This window comes from Xenopus tropicalis, chromosome 4 (genome assembly GCF_000004195.4).
Source record: "Xenopus tropicalis strain Nigerian chromosome 4, UCB_Xtro_10.0, whole genome shotgun sequence".
NCBI lineage: Eukaryota > Metazoa > Chordata > Amphibia > Anura > Pipidae > Xenopus > Xenopus tropicalis.
The window spans coordinates 119,176,072-119,203,817 of record NC_030680.2 but is presented as its reverse complement, the minus strand read 5'-3'; the positions used below and the strand labels follow the sequence as shown (position 1 = coordinate 119,203,817).

At 40.3% G+C, this 27,746-nt stretch overlaps 1 protein-coding gene across 2 annotated transcripts; it reads right to left on the bottom strand.

Moving 5' to 3' along the window:
- Positions 1-923: 923 nt before the first annotated feature.
- lrrc52 (leucine rich repeat containing 52) lies at positions 924-25,893 on the bottom strand. 2 transcript variants are annotated; one of them, XR_001170415.3, is made up of 2 exons: positions 9,266-9,455; positions 924-1,848 (listed from the first exon to the last, which is right to left on the bottom strand). XR_001170415.3 is itself a non-coding variant. In XM_002933773.5 (2 exons), the coding sequence occupies exons 1-2, from the start codon at positions 25,375-25,377 to the stop codon at positions 1,556-1,558; spliced, it is 936 nt and encodes a 311-aa protein (XP_002933819.2). In that variant the 5' UTR covers positions 25,378-25,893; the 3' UTR covers positions 924-1,555. The 2 variants fall into 2 exon arrangements, 1 of the variants encoding a protein (XP_002933819.2); XM_002933773.5 differs by lacking the exon at positions 9,266-9,455 and adding an exon at positions 24,735-25,893.
- Positions 25,894-27,746: the final 1,853 nt, after the last annotated feature.

Here is a 27,746-nt window from a genome sequence, read left to right as displayed (position 1 = left end):
TAAACAGTAAGATTTTTTATATATTTAATTTTTAAATTTGACATGGGGCTAGCCATTGCCTTACTTTCCCAGGTTCCTTTAGTCATGTGACTTGTGCTCTGATAAACCACAATCTCTTTTTTTTGCTGCACTGCAAGTTGGAGTGTTATCAGCACCCTCCCTTCACCCCCCCCCCCCCCCCTAGCAGCTTGTACCTCTATTGAAGGATTCAGAAGCCTGAACTGATAGTGCCTCCATGGGCTATTAGGCCTTAATTAGCATGTACAGTAAAAGATACAGTACAGATATATACACAGTATGCTCTTGTAAATAATGTTATATTGACTTATGTTAATGAGAGACATGGGGTAGTGGCACCACAAATATATTAAATACAGTGAGAAGCAGTGTGAACTTTAGCTACAAATACCTTTAAATATGGTGAGAAGCAGTGGGAACTTTAGCCCCAAATACATTAAATACAATAAAAGGCAATGATTTCTGACACCCCAGACCTCCTTACCCTTCCAAAAACCGAAGTTGGAGAAGTTTTCAGCATTGTAGTTTTTCAGAAATTGTTTGCGTTGTCCCCACCTAGTGGTATACATGAGAATAACACCCAAGCTTGGAAAATCCTGTATTATGCGACTTGGATCATATTGATAGTACATTGAGTAGGAGAAACAATAGCTTATCTGAAAGCAGTTCTATTGTGTAGTGCTGCCTCCTTCTGAAAGCTCAGGATCAAGCACAAGGCGCTGAGATGGCTGCCTACACACCAGTATTACTACAACAGCAACAACAAAAAATACATTTGTTGGTTCAAGAAATACATTTTAAATGGTAGAGTGAATTATCTGCAATGTAAACAGTGTAATTTAAAAATTTTACCTTATCTTCTACTTTAAATTACACACATAAGTCTGTGAAACATGTCAATGACATATGGATGGAATCAGGTCTTTTAATGGACAGAAAGCATTGTGATAGCAGGTACGGTATTAGAATGAAGCTACACTGAAATTGAATTAACTCTTGGGGCTTCACAGAGATTTTTCCTCATTCACACCAGTCCCTTCCCCAGAGGAGCTTACAATCTAAGGTAATACACAAGCATAAACACACTTACTTCATCAGGAGCCAGTTAACTTGGCTGTATTATATTTATATTGTGTGAGAAAATTCACACAGGGAGAACATTCAAACTCCATGCAGAAAAACCCAGGAACCTGTTGCTGGAAGGCCACAAACAGTACTAGCCACAAGGCCCCGCCCCCGCCATTTGTCTGTAATAATCAGTTATGTGAAATATATGTCTACCCAGTGCATACTATGGACTCTCATATAGATTATATCTTTTCACTACATTATAATCATTTTATAGGCAGCCTGGCTAGGTGATCTGTATGACGTTTAATCATATGGTCCTGGAGTTGTTTGCTTTCCAGCTCTAGCTACTACAGCTAATCATTGCAAAGCAGGTCCATTTATCATCTCCTGATTCTCTTATCCACTAGCTATGCAGCTAGTAAATAGTGTGGCTGAACCCTGTTGGCATCTGCACGTGTGCATTTTTCTAAACATCCGATTCATCTTTTTTCTTTGGTTTTGGGGGTGGAGGAGGTTCTTCGTCATCTTCATCTTCATCATCAGTGGAGCCACACAAACGGTCATAAATGACAACACAAACACCAGTGAGCCACGCTACAATAGTGCCAGAACCAAAGATGACAAATCCCACCAGTCCGAGGAAGAGGTAGTCTCGCTCATAAAGGTTGGGAATGCACATTAGGTTGATGTGGGGTTCTGTGTCTTTCAGAAGTAGGCCATGTATATGGATGGGAGTGCTACACGTCATATTTTCTGCATCTGCCAGATATAAAGAAAAGAAACTTGTTAGGAGTGTTCAACACTGTATATTTTGCTTAGCTTAACAGGCATGTTTGCTTAGTTTAACAGGCAAATGTAAAAGGCTGGGCTAAAATGGATGCAATGTTGCACATATTGATACTATTTATTGAAGTAACTTGTGTCCAAACACCGCTGCTGCACTGGGGCTTTGTGGGTTGGTGGTCCTGGTAAGCCACATATCTGGGTTTTAGAAAAGGGGAAAGGCATCAAATACTAATCCAGCCCATGGACCCTGTTCCCTACATGTCTGACACTGAATCCGTAACTGGTCAGTAGAAAATGAAAATGATAATAATGATAATATGATAAAAATATGGGGCCATCTTGTGGCTGGCGTTTGTGTAATAGGATTTTAGAGGTAACAAAACAGCTTATCAGTCAGCTTTGCTTGTTTATGGGTGTCACAAAAAAAAAATGAAATCATAGTATATGCACAGTAAAAGTGATATACTATATATATAAATATATAGAATCTGAATAGCTGTGAGAAATGTACACCATGGCATTTAATGCTTTATCATAAGATTAAATTCTAACAATGATTTGCATCCATAGCACTTTTGTTTTGCTGCTATTTACTTTTGTGATCATCTGCTCCCCCTCTGCTCAGCAGTTTTAAACACCTTAGGGCTCATTTACTAATGCATGTGCAAACACAAAGCTTGCTAATGAGTGCAAATTGTGCCTATTAGTGTGTAATACACACAGCACTTATGTCTGGTGCAGAGCAACTGCACTATGCACCTTTATTGCTTAATGGCACAAGGCTTAGGGTGCAAGTAAAGGAAGTCCTGTACTTAACCCCTACCCTAAGCAGGCATTAAACAAAGGCCCCCCAAATGATTTATTTCCCCAGCCGCTTCTTCCCTCTACATTATGAATGATGCACATGGAAGGGGCAAGCCAATTCCCTCTTAAATGCCCTTTGTACTTCATTCAGGGAGTGGAAAGAGTTTTTGCAATAAAAGGCTGTAGCAAAGGAGAAAGCTTTCCTTTCCTTTTTAACTGAAAATATTTCAGTAAATGAAACAGGAGATAATAAGTTTGAATAGCGTAACAGAAAAAATAACAACAGTTTCTCACCTGTTACTAATGAGTTAAAAAGAATAGGTTGCAAAAACATTGCTCTGTTCTGCTCCAGTTGGCCTTACAAGCCTCACACTGAGCCCACACAGAGAGGCATTAGGTTCATGTGTTTTACTTTATTATGGGAACCAATGATATGTAACAAACAAGCTGACTATTTGGCTAAAGAACTGCAACTAGAGTCTCATAGAGGAGAATATCTCCCAACTGGCAGGCTACAAACTCATAGAATAGAATATGCCATCCATGATATCCCAACTGACCGTTTACTAACTCATAGAGGAGAATATGTTATGTATGATATCCCAACTGGCAGGCTACTAACTCATAGAGGAGAATATGTTATGTATGATATATCAACTGGCAGGCTACTAACTCATAGAGGAGAATATGTTATGTATGATATCCCAACTGGCAGGCTACTAGCTCATAGAGGAGAATATGTTATGTATGATATCCCAACTGGCAGGCTACTAGCTCATAGAGGAGAATATGTTATGTATGATATCCCAACTGGCAGGCTACTAACTCATAGAGGAGAATATGTTATGTATGATATCCCAACTGGCAGGCTACTAGCTCATAGAGGAGAATATGTTATGTATGATATCCCAACTGGCAGGCTACTAACTCATAGAGGAGAATATGTTATGTATGATATATCAACTGGCAGGCTACTAACTCATAGAGGAGAATATGTTATGTATGATATCCCAACTGGCAGGCTACTAACTCATAGAGGAGAATATGTTATGTATGATATCCCAACTGGCAGGCTACTAGCTCATAGAGGAGAATATGTTATGTATGATATCCCAACTGGCAGGCTACTAGCTCATAGAGGAGAATATGTTATGTATGATATCCCAACTGGCAGGCTACTAACTCATAGAGGAGAATATGTTATGTATGATATCCCAACTGGCAGGCTACTAGCTCATAGAGGAGAATATGTTATGTATGATATCCCAACTGGCAGGCTACTAACTCATAGAGGAGAATATGTTATGTATGATATCCCAACTGGCAGGCTACTAACTCATAGAGGAGAATATGTTATGTATGATATCCCAACTGGCAGGCTACTAGCTCATAGAGGAGAATATGTTATGTATGATATCCCAACTGGCAGGCTACTAGCTCAAAGAGGAGAATATATTATTAGTGATATCCCAACTGGCAGGCTACTAGCTCAAAGAGGAGAATATGTTATTAGTGATATCCCAACTGTCAGGCTCCTAAGTCACAGAGCTGCTACATTATAATATAGATCCTTGTTTTCCTTTAGCTATAGGACTACCTTTGTAGTGTCTAAATGGCAAAAGGGGCCTCCTCAATAAAACCATTCCGAATCTATAACTTGGTAAGGAGTCACATATTAATATAACCTTGATTGCTGTATATCACTGCACATATTAGAGGTCATTTACTATGACCTGGACACAAGTTTAAAGAATTTAAAGAATTAGTCTTGGGGTCTTGCTGCTTCCTCACTATAGGTAGGGTGGTAATTACAGGGTCTGCTAGCCCTTCCTAAAGGTGGTCATACATGGGCAGAATTAAGCTGCCAATTCAGGCTCTTCAGACTGATTCTGAAGCCTATTTGCCCATGAATGGGGCCTTTTAAAGGACCTACCAAACTGATATCTGGGCATAAATTGGGCATATGTGGAGCAGGTTTGATTTTCCTGTCAGATCAAGGAGCTCATCGGCTCATTGATGTGGTCCTCAGTCAGATGGCCCATATTCTCCTTGTAATTTGATGGTTTAGTCCAGTATAGCCCATGTTATGTGGGAGTATCGCCAAAATGTGGATTTTAAAGTGTAAAGCCAACTTTATATGCTTAAGGCCTATATGTCTCCCCTTCCTTCTACTCATAAATACAACCTTACCGAAAGCATGCAGTGCTGTGTTCATGGGGAAATGCAACCCCATTCCAGAGTGCAAGGAACTGCCAGAGGTGTTGCATTAGGTGAGGGTGCAACGAGTAAAAAATATGGTTGCTTGCCACTGTATTTGACACTTTTCACCCTGCACCACAGTCAGTCATTGACCCCTATAATCATTCAAGCACAAAGGGTCCCTCTCTGCCTATTACAGCGCTGAGGCAGGAGATAACACCCCCTGTTAACACAAACTTAGATACAGCCAAGAATGCCCCCCAAACTATGTTCGACCCACTGAGCTTCTCTTATCATCACAGGAAATTCATTGCTGCTAATTCCTTGACTTGAAGGAGGACATCCTAGCTTCTACAGCTATGAAAAATAAATAACACAAATGACTGGCTAGGCTTTGCTAAATAGTAAAGTAACAACTGTTTTCCACAATAAAACATTTAGAAGACCTACTCTCATATGTACAATGAAGAGCAAGTGTCCACAAGCTCATTGTAGCAAAGCTATGGTCCAGATCGAATGTATGTAGAACCGTAAAGTATTTATGCCTTAGTGCCATTTAATCTGCATTGTCTTTTGCTGTAGTTGTGTAACACAATATATCTTTATGGTGCTGTTAACATGAGGGTTGTCACTCAGTTCTGTCCACAAATTGTGAACTACAGAAACCAGAACTCTTACATAATCCTAAATAATGGGTTTTATTATTATTCATAGTGCAGCTTCTGCTGTTCATGTCTGTGGTACAAATGAAATGCAGTTGGGCTTTCTCTTATACAGTGGTGTAACTGCTGAGGAAGCAGGGAGCCTGGTGGGGGGTTTGCTTCCTCCATAGTAACCCACAATTTTGTAGGGGGGATGGGATGCAGACTACCTGTGATTTTGCTCCTGTTATCACCCGAGATTATGTGCAGAGGGGGCCTCTAATACTAGTTTAGTATGACTGTGAAACATGCAGTGTGTGTAAGAGGAATATCCTGGATACCTTTATCCATAATGCCCTGGACCTAGGGTTTTCCCAATCACCATTCCATAAATCTACTAAAACCTTTTATTTTACTTTTTATTTGTAAATTACACTCTTGACATAGCAATTATTTCACTGTACCATTTAAAATTCTATTCTTGAACCAAGAAATTAATTTTTTTAGTTCAAATATTGGTGTGTAGGCGCCATCTCAGTGCATTGTGCCTGACCCTATGCTTTTAAAAGAAGCCAGCGCTACACAATAGAACTGCTGTCAGATAACCTATTGTTTCTCCTTCTCAGTGTAACTGGAGGAGTCATGACTTGGCTGAGCCAGACTTGCATTTTTACTATTGAGTGATATTCTACCACTAGGTGGGGCATGAGGGAATTTTTAGCAATACAGGTGCCAGGGAGCCACTATCTTGCTACCTTCCTATTGTCTGCTAATTGGCTGTTGTGGGGAAAGGGAGTGGGGTGACCACTCCAACCTGCAGTGTAAAGTGAGACTAAATACAGAGCACATGGGTGAGGGCACCTGGGAAACTAACAACATGTCTACCCCCATGTCAAATTTCAAAATTAAATATATAAAAAAAACTGTTTATTCTTTTAAAAAAATGATTTCAGTGAAATTTGCTAAAGCAGCATTGTTACCAAATTTTTTTGTTGTTGAAAAAAAAAGTGACAGAATCCCTTTAAATAAACTCCCTTATAAATCCAATAAAACAGTACCTTGTACTTGATGGTAACTATACTGCATGAATCCATATTCATGCAGTATAGTTACCATCAAGTACAAAGCACTGTTTTATTTTTACAGAGAAAAAGGAAATCATTTTAAAAAATCTGAATTATTTCATTAAAATGGAGTCTATGGGAGATGGTCCTCCTGTAATTTGGAGCTTTCTGGATAACGAGTTTCTGGATAATGAATCCCATAGGTTTGCCAATTTATTCTACTCATAGATAAAGTACTTCTCTTGGTAGCCTTCCCTGAATATCTGCCAGATTTGGCTCAGAAGCCAATACCAACATGAAGAAGGCAATTAGATTCCAAAGCAAATTCTTTTTCTCTTAGTGTAATCCTTTCAAATACCTTTTTGGTTTTCCTAATCGAAATTTTAAAAGCTCAATAGATATTTATTTTCAGTTCTTGGACGGTATTACTGTTTCAGCCTTCAATTGTAGCCTTTCCTATGCAGCCACCGTGTCACTGCAACCTCTCTGTAGATCAGCGGTTCTCAACCTGTAGGGGGTCGCCTAAACACATATTTCCGATGGTCTTAGGAATAATTTTATGGTTGGGAAGGTTGAGAACCACTCAGGGTCAGACTGGGGCTCCTGCCCCGGGGGCCCTGCAGGTGCCCCTGCCGGCCGTGTCCCCTAAGTCTCTCTCCGCTCCCCCCCTGCAGGGGCCCCCCTAACCCCCCTCGCAGCGCCCCCACCTGACATCCTCCCCCGAGTGCGTGTAATTTAACACGTCGGGAGGAGCGGTCGGGTCTGGGCCGCTGGGGCCCACCGGGATTTTTCCCGATGTCCTGGAGGCCCAGTCCGACCCTGGAACCACTGCTGTAGAGGAAAGATAACGTTGTGAGTTGCTCCCAATATAAGAGCTCCTTATATATGGCATGGTTTGGCTGGACATACCACAGTTACATTAAGCTACTTCCTATAGACTATTGACCCCCAACCAGTGGCTCACTAAATTATGCTCACCACCCCCTTTGTTGTTGCTCCCAGTGGCCTCAATGTATTTGCCCATTTTTGAATTTTTGACTTGAAGGCAAGTTTTGGAAGCACAGAGACATGATTTTACTCCAAGCAGAGCCTCCTGCAGGCTAGAAGTCCATATGGAGTCTACCAAATAACCAATCCCAGCCCTTATTCGGCATCCCCAAAGAACATTTTGGATGCTTGTGTGGCTCACCAACACTTTTTACATTGAGTGTGGCTCACAAGTAAAAAAGGTTGGGGATCTCTGCTCTAGACCATTAAACCACGTCCCCCCCCTGGATTTTTGTGATAATATTATAAATACAAGAGGAGCCCCACTGGAGGATATCCTCATGTCTGAGCTTGTTTATCAGAACAGAAAACAAGTGGACATGCTGTGAGCCACTAGTAGGCTACATTTTGCATAACAGTGTGAAGTCAGTGTTTCATACTCATCCAATATACCATACTGTGAAATCACTAGCTCATACCTCCAATATACCATACTGTGAAATCACTAGCTCATCCCTCCAATATACCATACTGTGAAACCGCTAGTTCATACCTCCAATATACCATACTGTGAAATCGCTAGCTCATCCCTCCAATATACCATACTGTGAAACCGCTAGTTCATACCTCCAATATACCATACTGTGAAATCGCTAGTTCATACCTCCAATATACCATACTGTTTCAGAGCTGCTACAGAGTAATAAACTGTACTATTTACTAATCAGCTTTATAATGTGACATATTCTATATATACAGTATATTGTGACATTTATATTCTATACTGTATATACAGTATATTGTGACATTTCTGTTCTATATATACAGTATATTGTGACATTTATATTCTATATACACAGTATATTGTGACATTTATATTCTATATATACAGTTTATTGTGCCATTTATATTCTATATATACAGTATATTGTGCCATTTATATTCTATATATACAGTATATTGTGCCATTTATATTCTATATATACAGTATAGTGTGACATTTATATTCTATATATACAGTATAGTGTGATATTTATATTCTATATATACAGTATATTGTGACATTTATATTCTATATATACAGTATATTGTGACATTTATATTCTATATATACAGTATATTGTGACATTTATATTCTATATATACAGTATATTGTGTGTCAGTCCCTAAGCTCAGGTAAGTGACAGCAGCACAGAGCATGTGCAGGGAAACAGCAGAAAAGAAGATGGGGAGCTACTGGGGCATCTTTGGGGGCACAGATCTTCCCTGTAAAAGGGCTGTGGTTGCCTTGGGCTGGTACGGGACCCCTAAAACATCATGTACAGTATTTCTACCCTACTTTAGTTAAGCTTAGTTTTATATATTACCTTTAATATATTATAGAACAAATACTACATTGCAGTGTATATGTTACTTTGTCTGTTTTTCACCTTCTCTTCATTACCTGCTATTAAAAGCCCCCATTCCATCTCAAATTGTGGGCCTTGAGTTTTCCCCCCAGATTCCCTTGTTTTTCTGGGGATGACTGTAGAAGAGTGAAGTGGAACTGTCGTGTCTCTAATAGAAAGCATATAATGTTTGTTTCTTTTGCTTAGCGAACTTAAATACACAGTGGGAAAGGGGCATAGAATGTATTTGTCTCTCATACGGGCCAGTGGCAAGTGAGACAGAACAAGAAAAATATTATCGGCTTACCCCATAGTGCTGGAACGGAGGTCTCCTTGAGCGAAGGCGGCAGGCACAAATGGCAAGGCACCACACAGATGCTCTTACGAGACAGAGTTATCCTATATCACTATCACCTGGAGGCCGATCAGCTGACTTATAAGCCTTGTCAGATAACCTCTTCGTTTCCAGACAGGTTATCAAGTGAAAACATTGAGGCTAGTGATACTGACTGACCATGAGTACTGTGTTCCTTTGGTCACACTGCTTATTGTTTATACCATTTTGGGCTCCTATGGTATATAGTTTATATTAAAGGGGAACTCCACTCAAACATAACATAAGCTTTGTGAAAAGAAAACATACCTAAGCCTGGCCATCTGTTTTCCTGCTGATCTGGCTGACTGCTTTGAGACTAAAAGAGAGTATAACAGTAGTTGACTGTCCTCAGCCTGCAGCATCCAAATCCCACAATTCCTTGCACATGTGATGTCAATAAGGAAAGGAACATTGCAGTGTAATGCATTGTGGGTTATGTAGTTCCTGCATGCTGTCTGTAAACTGTGGAGAAGTTGTTATAATTTGTAACATCAGTGTTTTAGTCCCTCCTCCCCTGGCAGAATTCCAAATGATGCAGAAAGAGAACTGTTTTGCAGCTGGATTTCAGCATATGAAAATGGTATTTATTCATACTTTTTGAAGCAACAGATTACAGTGATAGGTATATTAGTACAGAAGCCAGAGTTCCCCTTTAATTGGAAAATGATGTACAGTAATTATTTTCACATTACCATAAATCCTAAAACAGTGGGGGCTTGCTTTATATATAGAATGACCTTCAGAAGCATGGATGCTGGTATATGTGGTTCAGCAACAGATGGGCAGCCACAGACAGGCTAACCCTTGTGAAAGCTAACTATGGGAATGCATGCTTTTCATGCCTGGCTTTAGGCACAAACCCTGTGACCATATAAAACAGTGCCGCCAAACGTTTTCTGTGTTGTGGTATTATAAGCCCCTTGGGTGCTGACTTATTATAAAAAGATGATGTTATACAAAGAAGTAATAAAAAAAGAAGGAGGTTGAGGGGAAAAGGTGGTCTGTACCTTAGGTTTCCTATTCAAGGGGTGGGATACATATATCACGGTGAGTGCCACTTTTTAGTCTTTATCTTGTAAAGTTCATATGCAGATGCATTCTTCTACTGCTTGTTGCCCAGTTATGAAACAAGAACACAAATTGATTTGGGGCATGCTGGGAAATGAGAGTGGTATATGAGTTTTGTTGGTGGTCACACAAGAACCAATGCCATCAAACATCTTGCCCATTTCTCACTCATTTGTATGACCATCTATCCATGTCTGGGGAATATGGGACTTTTGAAAAAACTTTGGTGTAATTTCAAAAGGTTTGAAAATGTAAAGCAGTGCTGTCCAACATACATGTAGCAGGCCATTACTTCTCATGCAGCATGTCGGAGGGCTGGGTAAAATGAAAATGATTATGTCATACAGTGAAGTCTGTGAAGTCTTTAGGAAAACTGGAGGCCATAAAAATCCTTTGGAGGGTCACATCTGGCCTACGGCCTCCAGTCGGGTCGCCCTGATCTAAAGCTAAGTTTGAGTGGCCAAATTGTCCAAAGATGTGATTGCCAATCTCACAAAACAAGTGGATCTGCTGATGTATGTCAACATTCATACTACTATATACTTTATTATAAAAACCCCTTTATGAACCCATCGTCTCAGGCTGTAATCTTTATCCAGTGTTGGACTGGAGTGAACGGGGCCCACTATGGCTGCCACCACACTCCCTCCATGCCAACCTGCCCCAGTTGAAATGGTCCGAGAACCTGCTGAATCCCTACCCCTTACCTACAAGTGCCTTATACTTCCTTCTCTGTGATTGGGGGAGGCAACAATACTTCCTGGGGGTGACTGGGTCTGAGTCACTGGGGCACTGTCCCGCCTGCCCAGCCCAACCATGTCTTTATCATTATAAAACTAATGTACTGCATTTGTTTTATACCAGTAACTGGAGTAGGATTTACACCTCGCCCCTTTAATACTGGCCAATGGCCACATATTGAATGCGCATCCTGCATGGCAATTCATTTAGATGCCTGCTGCATGGCTGCACATAAATCATTTTGAGTCTGAAGAATGCATCTAAATTACTTGCTAATTAGCCATGCAGGATGTGGATTCAATATGTAGCTGGTATTAAAGGGATGAGGTGCCAACCCTAATCCTGAGCCAGACAGAGTGCAACAGAGTGATGCAAGTTTGCACATTTCCATGCACATTTCTGTTACAGTGACATAAACAAGTATCAGGTTTGTACAGAATAGTTTCAGTATCACTTGTCACTAATAAGATGTGGGTAACTAGCACCTTGCTCACAAACCAGCAGCTGCTTCTGCAGTGTTTTCTACTCCTTCAGTCTGGCTATACTACACCTGGAACAGGGGTGTTATTTGAGAAGCCAAGTGAGATGTTTTTTCTATTGTGTCTAGTCATCCTTGGACTATTGTAAGCTACCCCCATCCCAGCTACTTACCTGTGTCAGCCTTGGACACCTTTTCAGCTAAAGCTGCTTCAGCAGTGGTGTTGGCCTTCAGGGCAGGGCAAAACCCCCTGACACCATTTATCCATAATGACTGGCATTGTATACTACAATGGGATCCATTATCCAGAAACCTCTGAATTACAGAAAAATCATCTGCCATAGACTCCATTCTAATGAAATAATACAATTTTTTTCCAAACACATTTCCTTTTTGTCTTTAATAATAAAACAATATATTGTGTTTAATAATTAATCCTTATTAGAGGCAAAACAAACCTATTGGGTTTTTTAATGTTTAAATTATTTTTTAGTAGACTTAAAGTGTGGAGATTCAAATTACAGAAAAATCCCTTATCCGGAAAACCCAAGTACCATGCATTCTGCATAACAGGTGCCATACCTGTATATATTACAATTGTGCAGCTCTTAAGACCTCAGGGTCCCCTACACTCCCAAACCCCCCAGTAGGATCTGGTTTTCCTGTTGTAATTGTTATCATCCTTGAAGGAACTGTGATTCCTTGTAAATAGTGAGCTGCAAGCAATGTAAGTTAGTGGCACAGAAAAAGTACAATTCTAAAACTTTATTGGGACTACCATAGGACACAAGATCAATTACTGAATATGGAAGTTGCATTTACCAAACTTTACACTGGACTAGAAAGGATGTTTTTATTTTTAATAATTGAAAATTAAAACTAAAGTAGATTTAACTCAAATCTGAAATCACTGTGCAATGTGTTATGAGTACACTCTTCTAGTTGCATATAGGAATATATGTTATTCTGCCACTGCCTATTCATAGGATTCTGCAAAAATAGGTGTAAACAGTGGTCTTAAATCCTGGGAAGGCAGGGAAAGGTAAAAAGATTGCAGTTTTTTTGTCAAGTCATTGGGTTGCAGGTATGTGATAGAAGAAAACAAAGGGATTTCAGATCACTGACATTTAGGGGAGACTAGAAATTAAAGTGCAATATGTCTAAATAGACCCATCTTGAGAGGTTTGCATGAATGCACCAATGCAGTCTCTGTCAAACTGTATTTTCTAAGCCATTTATAAACATTTATAAGCCTGTTTATAGCTACCTCAAGTGTTTGAAGCTTAGAACAACTAAGTTATATTTGTTAATATGTGCAGATAAGTGTAAATTTGGTTTAATTCTTTAGTAATTCCGTATACCATTCCTATAGTTTCCATCACACTTTGAGATTTTCCATCAGACCTGTTGGCTAAAGGCTACTTTCTTGAAGAACAAACATGAGATGAGTGTATAACTTTGCAGGAGCTATAGCTTGATGCATACATTCACTCTTGACGAGGAGGTAATCTTTCACTATGGGCAACTTGCTGGGGTGAAAAGTTTATAATGTAGGTGATACACAGAGATAGGATCGACGGAAGATGTTATTTTTAAGCAATGAGCCCTTATTGGCATGACCGGGAGAGCACCAGATCTGGTTCCTATAACACTGACCTAGTCACTGGATATACAGTAAGTGTTACGGATGAACCTGTTACCCCAGCAGATAAGTGCTAGCATTCAATGTGTACCTGTTTCCAAGCGAGAAGATGCAATTACACACGACTATGAAAGACGAACTCTTTGTCTTGCATTGTGTTCCTGAGAAACCCTTCTAATTTGTCAGCTTCAAACAGGGACAGAAGGAAGGGGAAAGGTGACCAGGAAACCTTCTAGCTATTAGCACACCACAAAGGGAATTTCTAGCTGTGAATTGAAAGCCATTAAGCTGCAAGCAATGCTCTGTTACCTATGTGGGCTGAAAGTGTTGTAAAAACCTCATCCACTGAAATGTGATAGACATACAGTCCATGCAGTTTAACCAGAATTAAGCTGAACAGTTTAGACGAATTTTAGATGAATTTGATTGTGTGCTTTATTAGGTTGTATTCTAGCCACATACAGCTTCACCTCTTTGTCTCTTCTGTATCCTGCTTTCAGCCAGGGTCATATTAATAAATGGCAAAGGGTATATTGGCTCAGGGCTCATCAGGAAAAGGTTGGCAACCATCTGTTTTTCCAACTGTGCCAACTTTTGTGATAGGTTCATGGCACTCCTAGCGTAATCTCCTGGTGTATTTCAGCTGGGGATGAAGTAGCTTGAAGCGGCCTGACTCTGCCATCTGGCATTGCTTTAACCCTTTAAACCCTTTGTGACAGACAGATTTCAGCCCCAACACATGAAAGCCTAAAATTCAAAATTCCTTTTAGTGTCTCTTTGTCTGTCTGAACTATGTGCACTGTATTGAATAAAACTTTTACTAAAAAAATAGTATGTCACTTTCTTAAAAGTGCTATGTGCAATTAACGTTTGCAACTTAATATTTATGTAATTAAGGATAATACATTGCGAAATTCAATTTTTTTAGCTATACTTACCCATGATTCTTTCAATGAGAAGACTTCCTGAAATAATAGTTTATTCCAGACTCGTTTCTTTTTTTTTTAAAACCTAAAATGGGCATGTTTTAAAATGCAAAAATTAGCATTGCATTTCCCAGTTTCTATGTTAGTGGTATAATACACCAGGCACCTGGTTTCTTGACATTTATATGTAAGGGATGATTTACTTACTGCACTGCAGTGTGATAAATGCAGATGCAATCGCCATGGTTTATACCCTTAACAGTGCTCCAGTATTTGGCCTGCAGCAAGAAACTTTACATTTGGAAAATGCGATGCGTTGGCCTTTCGACTGGCGATTCCCTTTGTTGCAGGTGGAAAGGAATTAAGAAGAGATTAGTTGCCCGTGGTAGCAGAGATCTATCACTGGCGTCTAATCTCGGCATGGGACATCAGCCTTACTGTCATATACATGGACAGGTTTTTGCTTAACTGTCATATACATGGACAGGTTTTTGCTTTATTGTTGTCACTTTGAATGCATTCAGAGCCACAGACTGTTCTTTCTGTGCTAACATAAGACATTTAGTTAAAGACAAAGCATGGCTTATCCTATGATCTAGCCCAGCAAAGATGGTAAGAGAAGCTGCCAGTGAGAGTTGATACCATCCCACCCATTCTAAGAATGTGTTCTTTCCATTTCAGCGAGTAGCACACAGCACACAGCCTTTATCATGTAAAGCAAAACCGCTGATAAGAAGTGAATGTATTAGTGGTGTAACAGAGACTGTACTACCAAATGGAATGTTTACCAGTGAAAAGGTCCCTGGTCTTTCATAGTATAAGGGAAAGATACCCTTTTATATTACAGTATCTTTACTCGCTAGATTGGATGCAAATCTGAGTGTCTATTTGAGGTACATAACCCCTACACACTTCTTTGAAACTTGAATAAGCTCCTACTCACCCAAAAAGCACATAATTCATCAGAAGAAGCAAGTGCATAAACTGGTGCAGGCAAGCACTTGAACCTGACAGCTCAGATCTGGAGAATATTCCATTATTTCCTTAGTGAGTTGCATTGAAATCTACAACTGACTTGCGGCAAGGAAATCAGATGCTAATGGAGGAAGTGACACCTTTCCAACACAAGAACAAGGGAAATTAGTGTTTACGGCAATACCGCAATGAAAGTCTTGCCGGGTAAATAAACATGGCTATTTACTTTTTCAGGGCTATGGCACAGGGTGTATTTTTCACCTGTATTTTTTTAGTGGAGAAGAACCTGGAACTGCCAATGCCCTCTGCCTTGGCTTTTAACTTAAGTTTCAGCCTAAAAAAACATTAGAACTACAATCACCTAGATGTGTGTAGCTCTGCTTCTTCCATCACTATTGGAGTGTGTAAGCACTTGCTATGAAGGAAAGAAATCCAAAAATGTTGCTGCCATATATCAATATCAGTAGGAAGTAAAGTAATCCTTTCCCTACTGTAACCTAACAGTTGACTATGCCACACATCAGGACTAAACCGTATAATAAGTGGGTACAGAGTCTTTGCTTTTCTGTTGCATCTCTATAAAATTAGGCAGGCCTGGACTGGCAATCTGAAGATTCTGGCAAATGCCAGAGGAGCTGCTGTAAGACGGGCTGGTGGGGGGTTGTTTGGCCCTCTGTGCACTGGAAATGCCAGGGCCTATTTTGAATCCCATTCCCATTCTTAAGGTGGGTTTTGTCAACCAACTTGCTCTTTCTAAATCCACTTTATATACAAAGTGAAGAAATAACAACTCAAGCCAAGATGGTGGCTACAATGGAAAAGGAATAGACAAATCCTCTCTAGACTAGGTACTCCTTAATGATTTGGAATAAAGATACAGCAGTTTAGGAGACCATAGGAAGGCCACTCTATGGACATTTAAGTATTTGTGTACCTTATTTCTCCTTTAAGTCTTTCTCTTTTCCCACTGTTTGTAATTTCTCATTCACTAGCTGCCCTGCTTGGTGCACATCACTACTTGCTTGCTTTGGCTTACTAGGCCTGGAGTAGGAGTTTTCTTTAGCAATGAATCACATTATCTGTCAGTTACAGGAAAAAAGTAAGGGGATAGTATATTTCATGGTTCACATCCCCGATAACATTAGGCTGTTATCACAAAAGCTTAAGCCAGTTATAGTCTTTTGGTTTACACAAGGTGCAAAGTTCTCTGTCGGTTTTTCTGCTCTTCTCTGTCCCTAGATCTCTCTTCTTCTATCTTTTATACACTCCTTGCTTTTTTATCTGCAAATAGAGAATGTGCTGACAAAGTCCAACAGTGTGCACAAGTAATTCTGTATTCAAATTATTTAATTAACATATACGTTTCAATTTCTTTACAATAATTTAGAAAACATTTCAAATTCAGTTGTTTGTTGTTTATTTTCTGTGTCACCCTGTGGCATCCTACTGTTTGTCAAAAGATAACACCAGTCTTTTCCCTGCTGCTTAGGGAGTAAGCAGCACAGGAAAAACACAGAGCAGTATCCCAGAGCCCCAGGTAGTGCCCCGACAGCTGCTGCTGACCCCTTAGTGCTGCTACCGGGAACCTGTTAGTAAACTGATAGGAACACAAAACTTTCAGTAATGTACAAAGGTGACTATGCAGGATATTTATGAGTATATCTATGATACCTATTAACCTCTCTGCATTCCTTGTTATCTCTGATTGCTGTAAGAAGAGTCCAAAAAGTAGGCTTTTAAAGTCTTTTTATCTTAAAAACTGTTTAAATCATGAATATGCTCAGGGCAGCTCTCTGTGCATATTTATTTCACTTTTTAGAAGCCTTTAGTTTGCCTTTAACCTTGGTCCCAGTAGCTGGAAATCTGTTTTTGATGTCTAATGCAATTTTACGCACAAGTGATTTGCTAACCTTGCTGCATTTTACTAGTAAATGATAACATGTATTGCCAAAGGGAGTATAAAAAATTTGCATTTATTTCCAAAAAAAGAAAAAAATTAATTTGTCCCTCTACAGTAATGCTGAGTATGCTGGACTTTTGGTCCATTTCAGGATGGACTGTATCAGGATTGATCAAAACATTTGTTGGAAACCCTGGAACCATCCAGAGTACATATATGCAAAAGATGGAATCACAATATCAGACCTGTATGGATTCTGTGTCAGAACCCATACAGAGGCAGTTTATACCATAGTCCGCACTGAAAATTGGCGCCCAGCACACCACTGACGGGTGTAGGACTCCCCCCTTACTCTCTGCGTTCCTGGTGCCAGAGGTGCTCCTTTCTTTGTGCAGGTTTAACTGTTGCAGGGGCACCATGTCTCCTAAATTGATTATTGGCACAGACAGCAGTTCTTAAAAAGTAAAACTATAGGATTAAATGAACACACTGAACACGTCCCTATTGATAAAAGGTCCATCTATAAATATTTTAGGGCATCATCACTTAATAAATGGTGGTTCTAGCGATCAGGTGATATAGAAAGTGTTCGCACCCCAAAGATGCTGCTGTTCTCATTCCCTCCCTGTCGAGGCCACTGTATGTGGAAGAACATTAGGAGAACGCTGCCCCCTAGCAGGTTTTGTGTCCTAACAACATGTGCAGAAAGGGTGCTTAGCAATGAAATCATTTGCCTGCTATCTTCTTCCTTACGTACTATATAATCTCCTGAGCTATTTGTGCCTGACAACAATAGGTGCAGTTCCTGTATTGCACAACGCACAGGCTCCATGCCAGAACTAAGTACAAACAACACGTACGGTGAGATGAATGAATAGGGCTTGTGTTGAACATCATTTCTGCCTGTTCATAGAAATATGTTTTTCTTGCACTAAATAAAAATATTAAACCAGTTGCACTTTAGCACTTCCTGACACTTCCTGTTCTGCTGAGCAGAGGAGATGCTGATAAAACGAAATACCAGTCAAGGCAACTTCCACGATTTCAGGGAAATCGCACCACCGCGTATGCCATCCCACTGGTCATTTACATTTTCGCCAGGGGGATGGCGTTCCAGAGCCCTAAGGCTGCATCTTGGGGAAGGGCAGGGTTTCTTTATTCAGAGCTACGAATTTGCCTATGAACATGTTACTCTATGTACAAGGGCAAAAGGGGAATGAGTGCAATGGAAAACCAAACCAATTTTCTATTAGTGCTTTATAAAGAGAAAAAAAATAGAAAAGTTTGGATTTTTGTTAAATTTAAACAATAGGCAGAATACATTTTTAACACAAATCTATTTATTGTGCTCATTTTAACAAAGGTGTGTACTGCCCTGCTAAGCAGATACAGCAACTGTAGCTACTGCCTCCCGGGACTCAAGCCCATAAGGCTCTGTGCACCGTCATAAATATAAAAAATGCTAGAAATTCTACAAATTCCCTTAAATCTTTAGTCTTTTATCTACAGTATATAAACCTTAGTGTTGGTCAGAATATGTATGTGATCTATGTGTTTTATAGCCATCTATGGTACATCACTACAGAATACGTCAGTGCTGTATAAACAGATTTTTCTCTTGGCATACCGTCACAGAATTTCTGTTATATACTTTTTTTTATTAACCTTTTTCCCTTTCTCCTTGGCTAATCCAACACTCCTAGTTTCTGTGCCACCATCACTCTTAATTTACAAGGCAGCAGGGGGTCAGCCTTTCCAGCTGGATGACCCTTACTACCACCCTCTAGTCTCCTAGGAACTGTGCAATGTTCTGCATACTAACCTTTATATTGCCATTGTGATTCCCCCCAGGTATTTACAAACCAGTATAGTGTACAGGCAGAATCCCTGGGTAAATGACTAGTCATCAGGTTACCCCAGGGGAACCACCGCCGCCTGTAACAGTAGACCTTCCCTATTATATGAGGATGGCGTCTGCATGCTCTGTCACTGCTCCCTGTGGTGCCATAGATCAATTTATAACATGCTCTGGAACTCTGTGGGGGATTCACCAAACTGGGATACGTTTTACTACAGAGTAGTAACCCATAGCAACTAACCAGAATTGTTTTTTGTATTAGCCTCACTGCAGTTGACCAGTAAGTGCTAACTGCTCATTATTTGTTACAGGTTTGTTACTTGCCACCAATATCATTGTATTCAAATTTTTCTGGTGTGATTCTGTCATGATTTTTAAGGGGAACATTTTATTTCTAAATTACACAGTTTACATAGCAAATAATTCACGCTGCCTTTTAAAATGTTATTCTTACACAAAAAAATGTGTTTTTTTTAGCTGTAATATTGGTGTGTAGGCACCATCTCAGTGCATTGTGCCTGAGTCTGAGCTTTTAGAAGGAGCCAGCACTACACATTAGAACTGCTTTCAGGTAACCTATTGTTTCTCCTACTCCCATGTAACTGGAGGAGTCCCAAGCCAGACTTGGATTTCTTACTATTGAGTGCTATTCTGATATCTACTGAGAGCTGCTATCAGCATGATAGCTCTTCCCACTGTTCTGCTGGGGGGTGATATCACTCCAACTTGCACCTCAGCAGTAAAGTGTGACTGAAGTTTATCAGAAAACAAATCACATGGCTATGGCACCCTGGGAAATGAAGAATATGGTTAGCCCCATGTGAAATTTAAAATTAAATGTAAACAAATCAGAAAACAGATTACAATGCAGGGTTCTGCTGGAGAAGCTCTATTAATGAAAAAAAAAATGTTTTCCCATGACAGCATTGCTTTAACTGAAAACATTCTAAAGATTCTCAAAAGGAAAGCATTATACAACAGTACCAAGTGTATACTTAAAGTTCTTTTTCACCATTAATGTAACTCTTAGTATGATGTAGAAAGTGACAATCTGACACAATTTGCAATTTCATTTTTATCTGTGGTTTTTGAATTATTTAGATTTTTATTTAGCAGCTGTTAAGTTTAAAATTTCAACAGCTATCTTGTTGCTGGCATCCAAATTACCCTAGCAACCAGGCACTCTTTTAATTAGAGACTGGAATATGAATAGTAGAGGGCCTAAATAAAAAGGAAAGTAATAAAAAGTAACAGTAACAATAAGGCTAATGCCCCACGGAGAGATTAGTTGCCCGTGATAAATCTGTGCTATCGCGGGTGACTAATCTTTTCAAATTGCCTTTCCACTGGCAACAAAGTGAATCGCCAGTTGAAAGGGAAACATGTTGCTTTCTTTTTCCAAAGTCGCGTGAAGTTTCCTCCTGCAGGAAACTGTCTATCGGCGATTCATTTTGTTGCCAGCGGAAAGGCTTTTCGGAGAGATTAGTTGCCTGTGGTAGCAGTGCCTTATTGTGGCCGACTAATCCCTCCGTGGGGCATTAACCTTAAAGTGCAGCCTCACAGAGCAATCGTCTGTCGGGGTCAGAGACCCCCATTTGAAACTGGAAAGAGGCAAAAGAATAAGGTAGATAATTCAAAATCTAAAAAAATAAATAAAAAGTGAAGACCAGTTGAAAGGTTGCCTAGAATTTGCCATTCCATAGAATACTAAAAGTTAACTTAAAGGTTAACAACCCCTTTAAAAATAAATGCCTGAATGTGTGCAGTGCCATCCCTAGGATCCACTATACCTTTCCTAGATATTATCAGTAAAACCTTTCTTTATCATTTCTGAAATGATCAGGTTACTCTTCAGTATTCCCCTTCTCAGCAATCTTTCGCTCATCATGAAGTCATAGTTTGATTGGCAGTTAGGTCAAATTCATGGGTGTGTGCTCCCTTTTCCAAGACAATGTATTAGAGCTAAATGTCTTTCTAAATAACTGACTCCGACACAAAGTTGCATAAAGACAGACACAAAATTCTGTGATTTTGAATTCTTTTTGTAAATTCCAAGTTTGTATTGGGGTTGATCTGCCTTAACTAACAACTTTCCTTCCCTAGTGGCTCCCTTGTGGCCCTAGGCGTGGTATGAACAGTGACTGTCCATCTGAATTGGGGGGAAAAAGTGGAGGGATGCTATGTGCGCTATGTGTAGCCTGATGTGCTAAATATACACCCACTGTTATAATGAGCCTCACCCACAAACTCTCTGGTTTCACCCCCAGCATATGCTAAGTAGGATTCAGATTTGGTTCATTATTGGGCCGAATCTTTTTCGAAGGTTTTGTGGGTTCGGCTGAATCCAAAAAAGTGGATTTGGTGCATCCCTACTTTAAAGCAAATCCATTTTGCTATTTCCTTCTAATGAACAGTTTGATGCCCAGTTTGTGGGTTGTAGGGACCCCAAAATGGAAATTGTGCATATTATTTTCTTGGCTGGCAATTCAGCTTTAGCTTCAATACAGCACCTTGGCTGTGTATCGTGTGTTATAACACAGCACAACCTCTCATCATTCCTCAGTCTAATACCTTCCTCTACCTTCATTTTATCTTTTTGTTACTCCTATCCTGTTCTATATAACTCTCTCTGATGCCTTTAATTTCTTCATCTATATAACACTTCTCCATCTCTTTTCTAATTCTCTCCCAGCAATCATTTCTCCCCTTTATCTTGTGCTTGTTTGGGGAAGTGGGGAGGAGCAGAAGATTCCAGGATTTAAAACTCTTGCATCCCACCATCCCTCCCTTTTTTCACAGAAATATCCCTGCCCATCTCTCCCCAATTTCAGCACTGGATCTTCCTGTAATTGGGGTGACTGAATAAAAGACTTATTAAAAATATACCCAGTTGTTTTGATCTAAATCAACAATACACGTCTGTTATTATTATACATGTATTAGCCGTTATGTCTTTCTACGGTGTGAGCAACTGACCCCTATATCTCGATCTAGTGTTAAGCTGGCCATACATGCACCGATAATATTGTATGAAACCTTATTCGTATGATATTCGGTGCATGTATGGCTGCTTGAAGAGGCGACCAATATCGCAGAAGGCTGTGTATATCGGTCGACTTGCCGATCGGCCAGGTTAAAAGATTTTGATCAGGCGCGGTTAAAGGCGCCCAAGCAAAATCTACGTTCAGGGCTGAATCTCCAGGTGGAGGTAGAATTTCTATTGTTTTTACCTCCATATCTAATTAATCAGTCCTGAATGTCAGTGGAGGGTGGGAATGATCTTTTGTGTGACCAATGGTTGCACGAAAGATCGGAATTGCTACGTGTATGGCAGCTGGCCATACACGTGGCGATCTGACGATGTTTTGTGCGACCATCGGTCGCACGAAACATCGTCAGATCCACCACACACCATTCAGGGCTGAATCGGCAGGTAATGAGGTAGAAACAATAGGATTTCTACCTCCTTCTGCCGATTCAGCGCTGAAGGGAGATTTTGGTCAGGCGCCTTCTATGGCGCCCGATCAAAATTTTCAAACTGGTCCGATCGGCGAGTCGGCCGATATCAGCAGCTTCCTGCGATATCGGTCGACTCGCCGACATACCATACACGCACCGAATATCGTACGAAACGAGGTTTCGTACAATATTATCGGTGCGTGTATGGCCACCTTTAGTCTATAGAATGCAGAGTAAGATATTCCTATGTCTTGTCTAGAGGGTTATACATCTGTTGAACCCTGTTGTCTCTCTGCAGTGTGAGTCTGGAGCATTATACAATATGGTGATTCTGTATTATTATACAGTAAATGTCCCCCTATATCCCTCTACAGTGTTAGTCTGCAGCATTCTACAGTAATGTATTTGTACATATGTCTTGCCTGGAGAGTAATACATCAATTGGCCCCTACATCTATCCGCAGAGTCTGGGGAGCTCTTTGTCTATTGACCCACTTGTCACTCTGCAAACATCATGCAGTTATTGACCCCTATATCACTCAACAACCTTTATTTGGCAACCTGAGCCAGACACAATTAATATACTTTAGAACATACAGTATGCTCTGCAAGGAAAAACCCTTAATAAATCACTGACCCAGGGTTTAATCATTTCTATTTTTCATACATTACAATTTATTCTTCAGCCTAAATATCTAACATAAAGGCAACAAAGGCATGTCTTATTGCAGCTCCAGAAATACAACTGCATTTTCCATGAAATGGATTGAAGTCCTTGCCATGACTAAAGGGTTTATAAACTTGCCAGCTGTTGCCTATTTATCTTAGTTGACTTTCCAGACAGGCTTTTTTTCGACAGTCTGTACAGAATTACAAGTAAGCCCATAAATAAATGTCCTTCAGCCATTATAAGGCATGGAAAGATGCGCAGAAGAAAGACAGTCTGTTCGTAATTATCTGCTCCTGACTGGAACCTGTACATTTTATAGTATTCTAGAGTCTGAATTAAGAATTACAGACATAAAAATATGAGATTAGGAAAGCTTAATATACTCAGCGCACTGAAGGGCCTGTTATACTGGTTCTATTTAATGTAGTGGTACAATCATTACATAATCCCCACCATACAATTTAACATGCTAGCAGCCAGTGAGCAGTTCTAGGGGTTTCCATAAACCTTAAGCAGGTCTGGACTGAGACCCAAAATAGGCCCTGGCATTTCCAATACACAGAAGCCCAAAAAGCCAGAACCCACAGATTGCCAGTCTGGGCCAGACCTCAAGGTGATTTCTAATATACCTTATAATTTATATCCTTATATCCCATGAATTGTAGATTTAAACCAAATCAGAATATTTATGTGGACCAATGACTGGGGAATGGTAGAGAAGGTTCCATTGATTACCATTCAGTCTCCTTTATTTCTGTAGCGCCGATATGTTGCACAGAGCTTTACAGAAATTGTTCATCACCTACATTAGTTCCTGCTCAGTGGGACTCATAAGCAAGACTCCTGTCTCATTCATACCACAGAATTGGGTCAGTTTCATTAGGAGTCCATTAACCAGCCACATGCTTTTGGAGAGTGAGTGGTAACTGAGGTAACTGGAGGAAAGCCACGCAGAGACAGGGAGAACATACAAGAGGTCACATACTAACTCAAGTGCAGCGTGCGTTTTTGGATTCAAATCACGCTATTTTGTACCCATAATTCAGCATTATCTGCATAATTCCATTGTTACTGCATCAGTGCTTTGAGCTGTGTCCACCACAAACGTGCCCAGTGCAACTGTGCTTGCTTATTGATGGAAATCTGTTTAAAAGATGGGGGTTGCATCACTTCCAGAATGCATGTTCATAATGGCATATGCATCTGATTCACTAACTGGCTGTGTGGACCCTGCAGCTACTGGTTGTTAGCTCCAGGATTCCCCAACATCAATAGATGCACCATTTATCAGACCATGAAAGGAAATGAAAAAAATACGCCACACGTTTTTTTGGGGGGCTCTTGTAAACTTCCCAAAATCACATGCACCAAACACCAATAAATGAAGGAGCTGATTAAGCACTGCGTATCATTGAGGCTACTTGCTGTTTCCCATTGCCATTTATATCATGCCTGCCAATACTATCTATAACACAGATGACTGTACCTGGCCTAGACCTGTGCAAACAAGAGCTGTGTTCACTGGATAAGTTTTGTTGTGAAACCCAATACATGACCTTTTAAGAGCACTGACACCTGGATTGAACAGTAACAATATATTTTGTTAATATGGCTCGATTTCCACAGATCTGTATAAAAAATTAGAAAATTCTAAGAAGTTGATACTTCTCATAGTAGACTCACCTATAAAGTAAACCTCGGTCTCCATAACCCACTTCAGGAACTCCTTCAGAGGGCAGTAACAGTCCCAAGGGGTAAAGCTGAGGCCTAGTGTTCGTAGACTTGGCAGTGAGCTCACGGTACTCACATCCAGATAAGTCAGGGCTGTTCGACTAAGGTCCAAGTGCCGTAGCCCTGTATTGTTGGCAAAAGAGTCCTTCTCAATTTCTTGCAGGTTGGGGTTGTCTGAAAGCTTTAGAACTACAAGGCTAGTGAGAAGATAAAAAGTACTTGTGGTTATTTTGGATAGGTTGTTGTGGCTCAGGTCCAAGTAAACCAAGGGCAAAGCAATGAATGTAGCCTCCAAAGAGTCTCCAAGAATATTGCGGCTGCAGTCCAAGTACACCAGGTCAATCAAGAGGTTTAGCTCCTCAGAAGGAAGATATGTGAGATTATTGCGAGTTAGAACCAGCTGCCTGGTGTCCATTGGGATAGCTGTGGGAAATTCTTCCATCTGCTTGTCCGTGCAGTTCACTATCAAGTGCTCACAGTGACATACCTCTGCGCAACCCAGGACCTGCTCCACCAGTCCTATACTCATGATAAGAAATAAAAAATTATGACCATAGGGAAAAAACCAAAGACATGAATTTCTTTTATTATCCATGTATTTGGCAGACCCTAAAAAAGGTCTTCAGCAAGCAAATATGTAACTGACTATAAAAGTGTCTGCTGGAACAAGGACCAGCCCTGTTTAAACAACCCCATCTGACAGATACTAGTGATAGGAAGACTGCTGTCATGTCAAGCAATGTTCATACCTCCTCCAATGTCTATTAATGTTATCCCCTCACTACAAGTCTGCCATTGCCCTCACTCTGCAGATCTCACTGACTGGCGTCTTTCTCTGGCTGGCTGTGAAAGTGCCACCGCTTAAATACTTTGCACTTGAAAGTGAAGCAGGCTGTTAAATAGCTGGCGCAGACACAGAAGGGGACACATCGTTCAGTCACAGTGGTTGCCAGTTGACACCTATGTGACGTCAGCAGCTATTCAGAGGCAGCCCTTCTTTTGCTGAAGCAGAACAGTCCAGGCACTGCTGGTAGCATGAAATGTGTGTTATGTCTGCAAGGCATGTTACATACTAGTCCGTCAGTGGCTTCAGCACACGGAGCGAGACCCTGACAGGTTGGCATGCAGCCTGCCTTGAAGTCACAATGACTGTGCCTGGTATCAGATGCTCTGACAACTTGCTGAGCTCTTTCTTCTCAAGTGCATTAGACTGTGCTTTCTCTTTGTGCTGAGGCATTGCCCCCACAGCACTGTTATAGAAATGGATGCACTGAATCTAATGGCAATACACAGTCCCTTTTGGGTGCAGATCCTACAGAACAGTATGTCAGGCAGATCAATTCTGCTGTTATGACTTTTCCTTCTTATTTGAAGTGCCTTTATTGTTTTGGATTTACATATGAATGTGCTTTTTTATACCTAACAAATTGTTGTCTAAGTACCTAATACATGTTCACTTCGTCAATAGGCACACATGGTAAAATACATATTCTGTGTCACAAACCTGACTGCATTTCCGGAGGACTGAACATTTTACATACATTTAGGCAAAATTTGCAGAACAACATCTTTTATGGTCTTTTATGTAGGCTGATAATAGATACATAAATTTTTGCTTGGATCATGAATGTATTCCATTCTGTTTCCATTTCCAAAGTGCCTCAGTAACCTTCATTCAGCCATGTCAGGGACAGAACTGCAGTAAATAATATTCTGCATCCTGGCGGGTTAGGTGAAGATGAGCAGAAAAGAGCAGCAATCCATATAGCTGACCCAAGCGGAGCACAAATGATGCCGTTGCGGGCTGCAGAGGGTTCAGCAAGGTTACAGTGTCCCCACACATGTACTGTATCTGGAGCGTGGGGAGACCTGCGCTAAAATAGAACAGGCAAGGTATTTCTTTCATGGCAGTCATAGGCATCTAAAGTTTCAGGCTTTGTCCTTAACCCTTTGCAGAGATGGCAACTCAATGTCATCAACAAGATAATTACCCAGTCCTGGCATAATAAAGACTATTCCTTGTTATTATTCAGTGTAAAGTTGTGTACAGTATAAAGAATGCTTGGACAGGGTGACTACCTCCTCATCCGATGGGCTTAGCTGACTCTCGCCCTACTCCTCCGTTGCTGGAATATATTTAGGAAAGGGTTAAGGTGGAGTCGCGGAAGCACATCAGCGCTGCAGAAAATGATGTGGCATCAAAATGCCGGCAATGGCAGCTGTAGTATATCAGGGGGTATCTGTATAATCAGAGCTATTATACGATAGCTGGTTCAGGCAAATGATATGCCACCCATTAACAAATTATGAGTGAATCCGCATATACGTAAATATCTGTAAATATATGAAAGTCCTTAGCAAGGGCATAGAAATCATAAGTACCCTATCATAAGCATATAAAATAACATATTTTTTAGACAAATACATTATGACTATAGCATGTCAACCTTGGTTCAAATAACTAAGAACGATGGTGTTGTGTAATGTACAGGTATGGGATCTGTTGCTGGAAATCTATTATCCAGAAAGCTCTGCATTACAGAAATGCCATCTTCCATAGGCTCCATTTTAATCAAATATTCCAAATGTTTTTATTTTCTTTTTCTCTGTAATAATAAGACAGTACCATGTACTTTATCCCAGCTAAGACATAATTAGAGGCAAAACAGACTTAATGGAACAGTAACACCAAAAAATTAAAGTGTTTTAAAGTAATTGAAATATAACGTACTGTTGCCCTGCACTGGTAAAACTGGTGTGTTTGCTTCAGGAACACTACTATAGTTTATATAAATAAGCTGCTGTGTAGCCATGGGGGCAGCCATTGAAGCTGGAACAAAGGAGAAAAGGCACAGGTTACATAGCAAATAACAGATAAGACACCATTGTATTCTACAGGGTTTATCTGTTAGCAGCTATACAACCTGTGCCTTTTCTTCTTTTTGAATGGCTGCCCCCATGGTT

Excerpts from the sequence above, each read along its gene's own strand:
- lrrc52 (XM_002933773.5), bottom strand. The coding sequence starts at position 25,377 with ATGGATAATAAAAGAAATTCATGTCTTTGGTTTTTTCCCTATGGTCAT. Across the intron at positions 1,849-24,734 it reads GACCGAGGTTTACTTTATAG|ATGCAGAAAATATGACGTGT; the intron begins GTGAGTCTACTA and ends TATATCTGGCAG.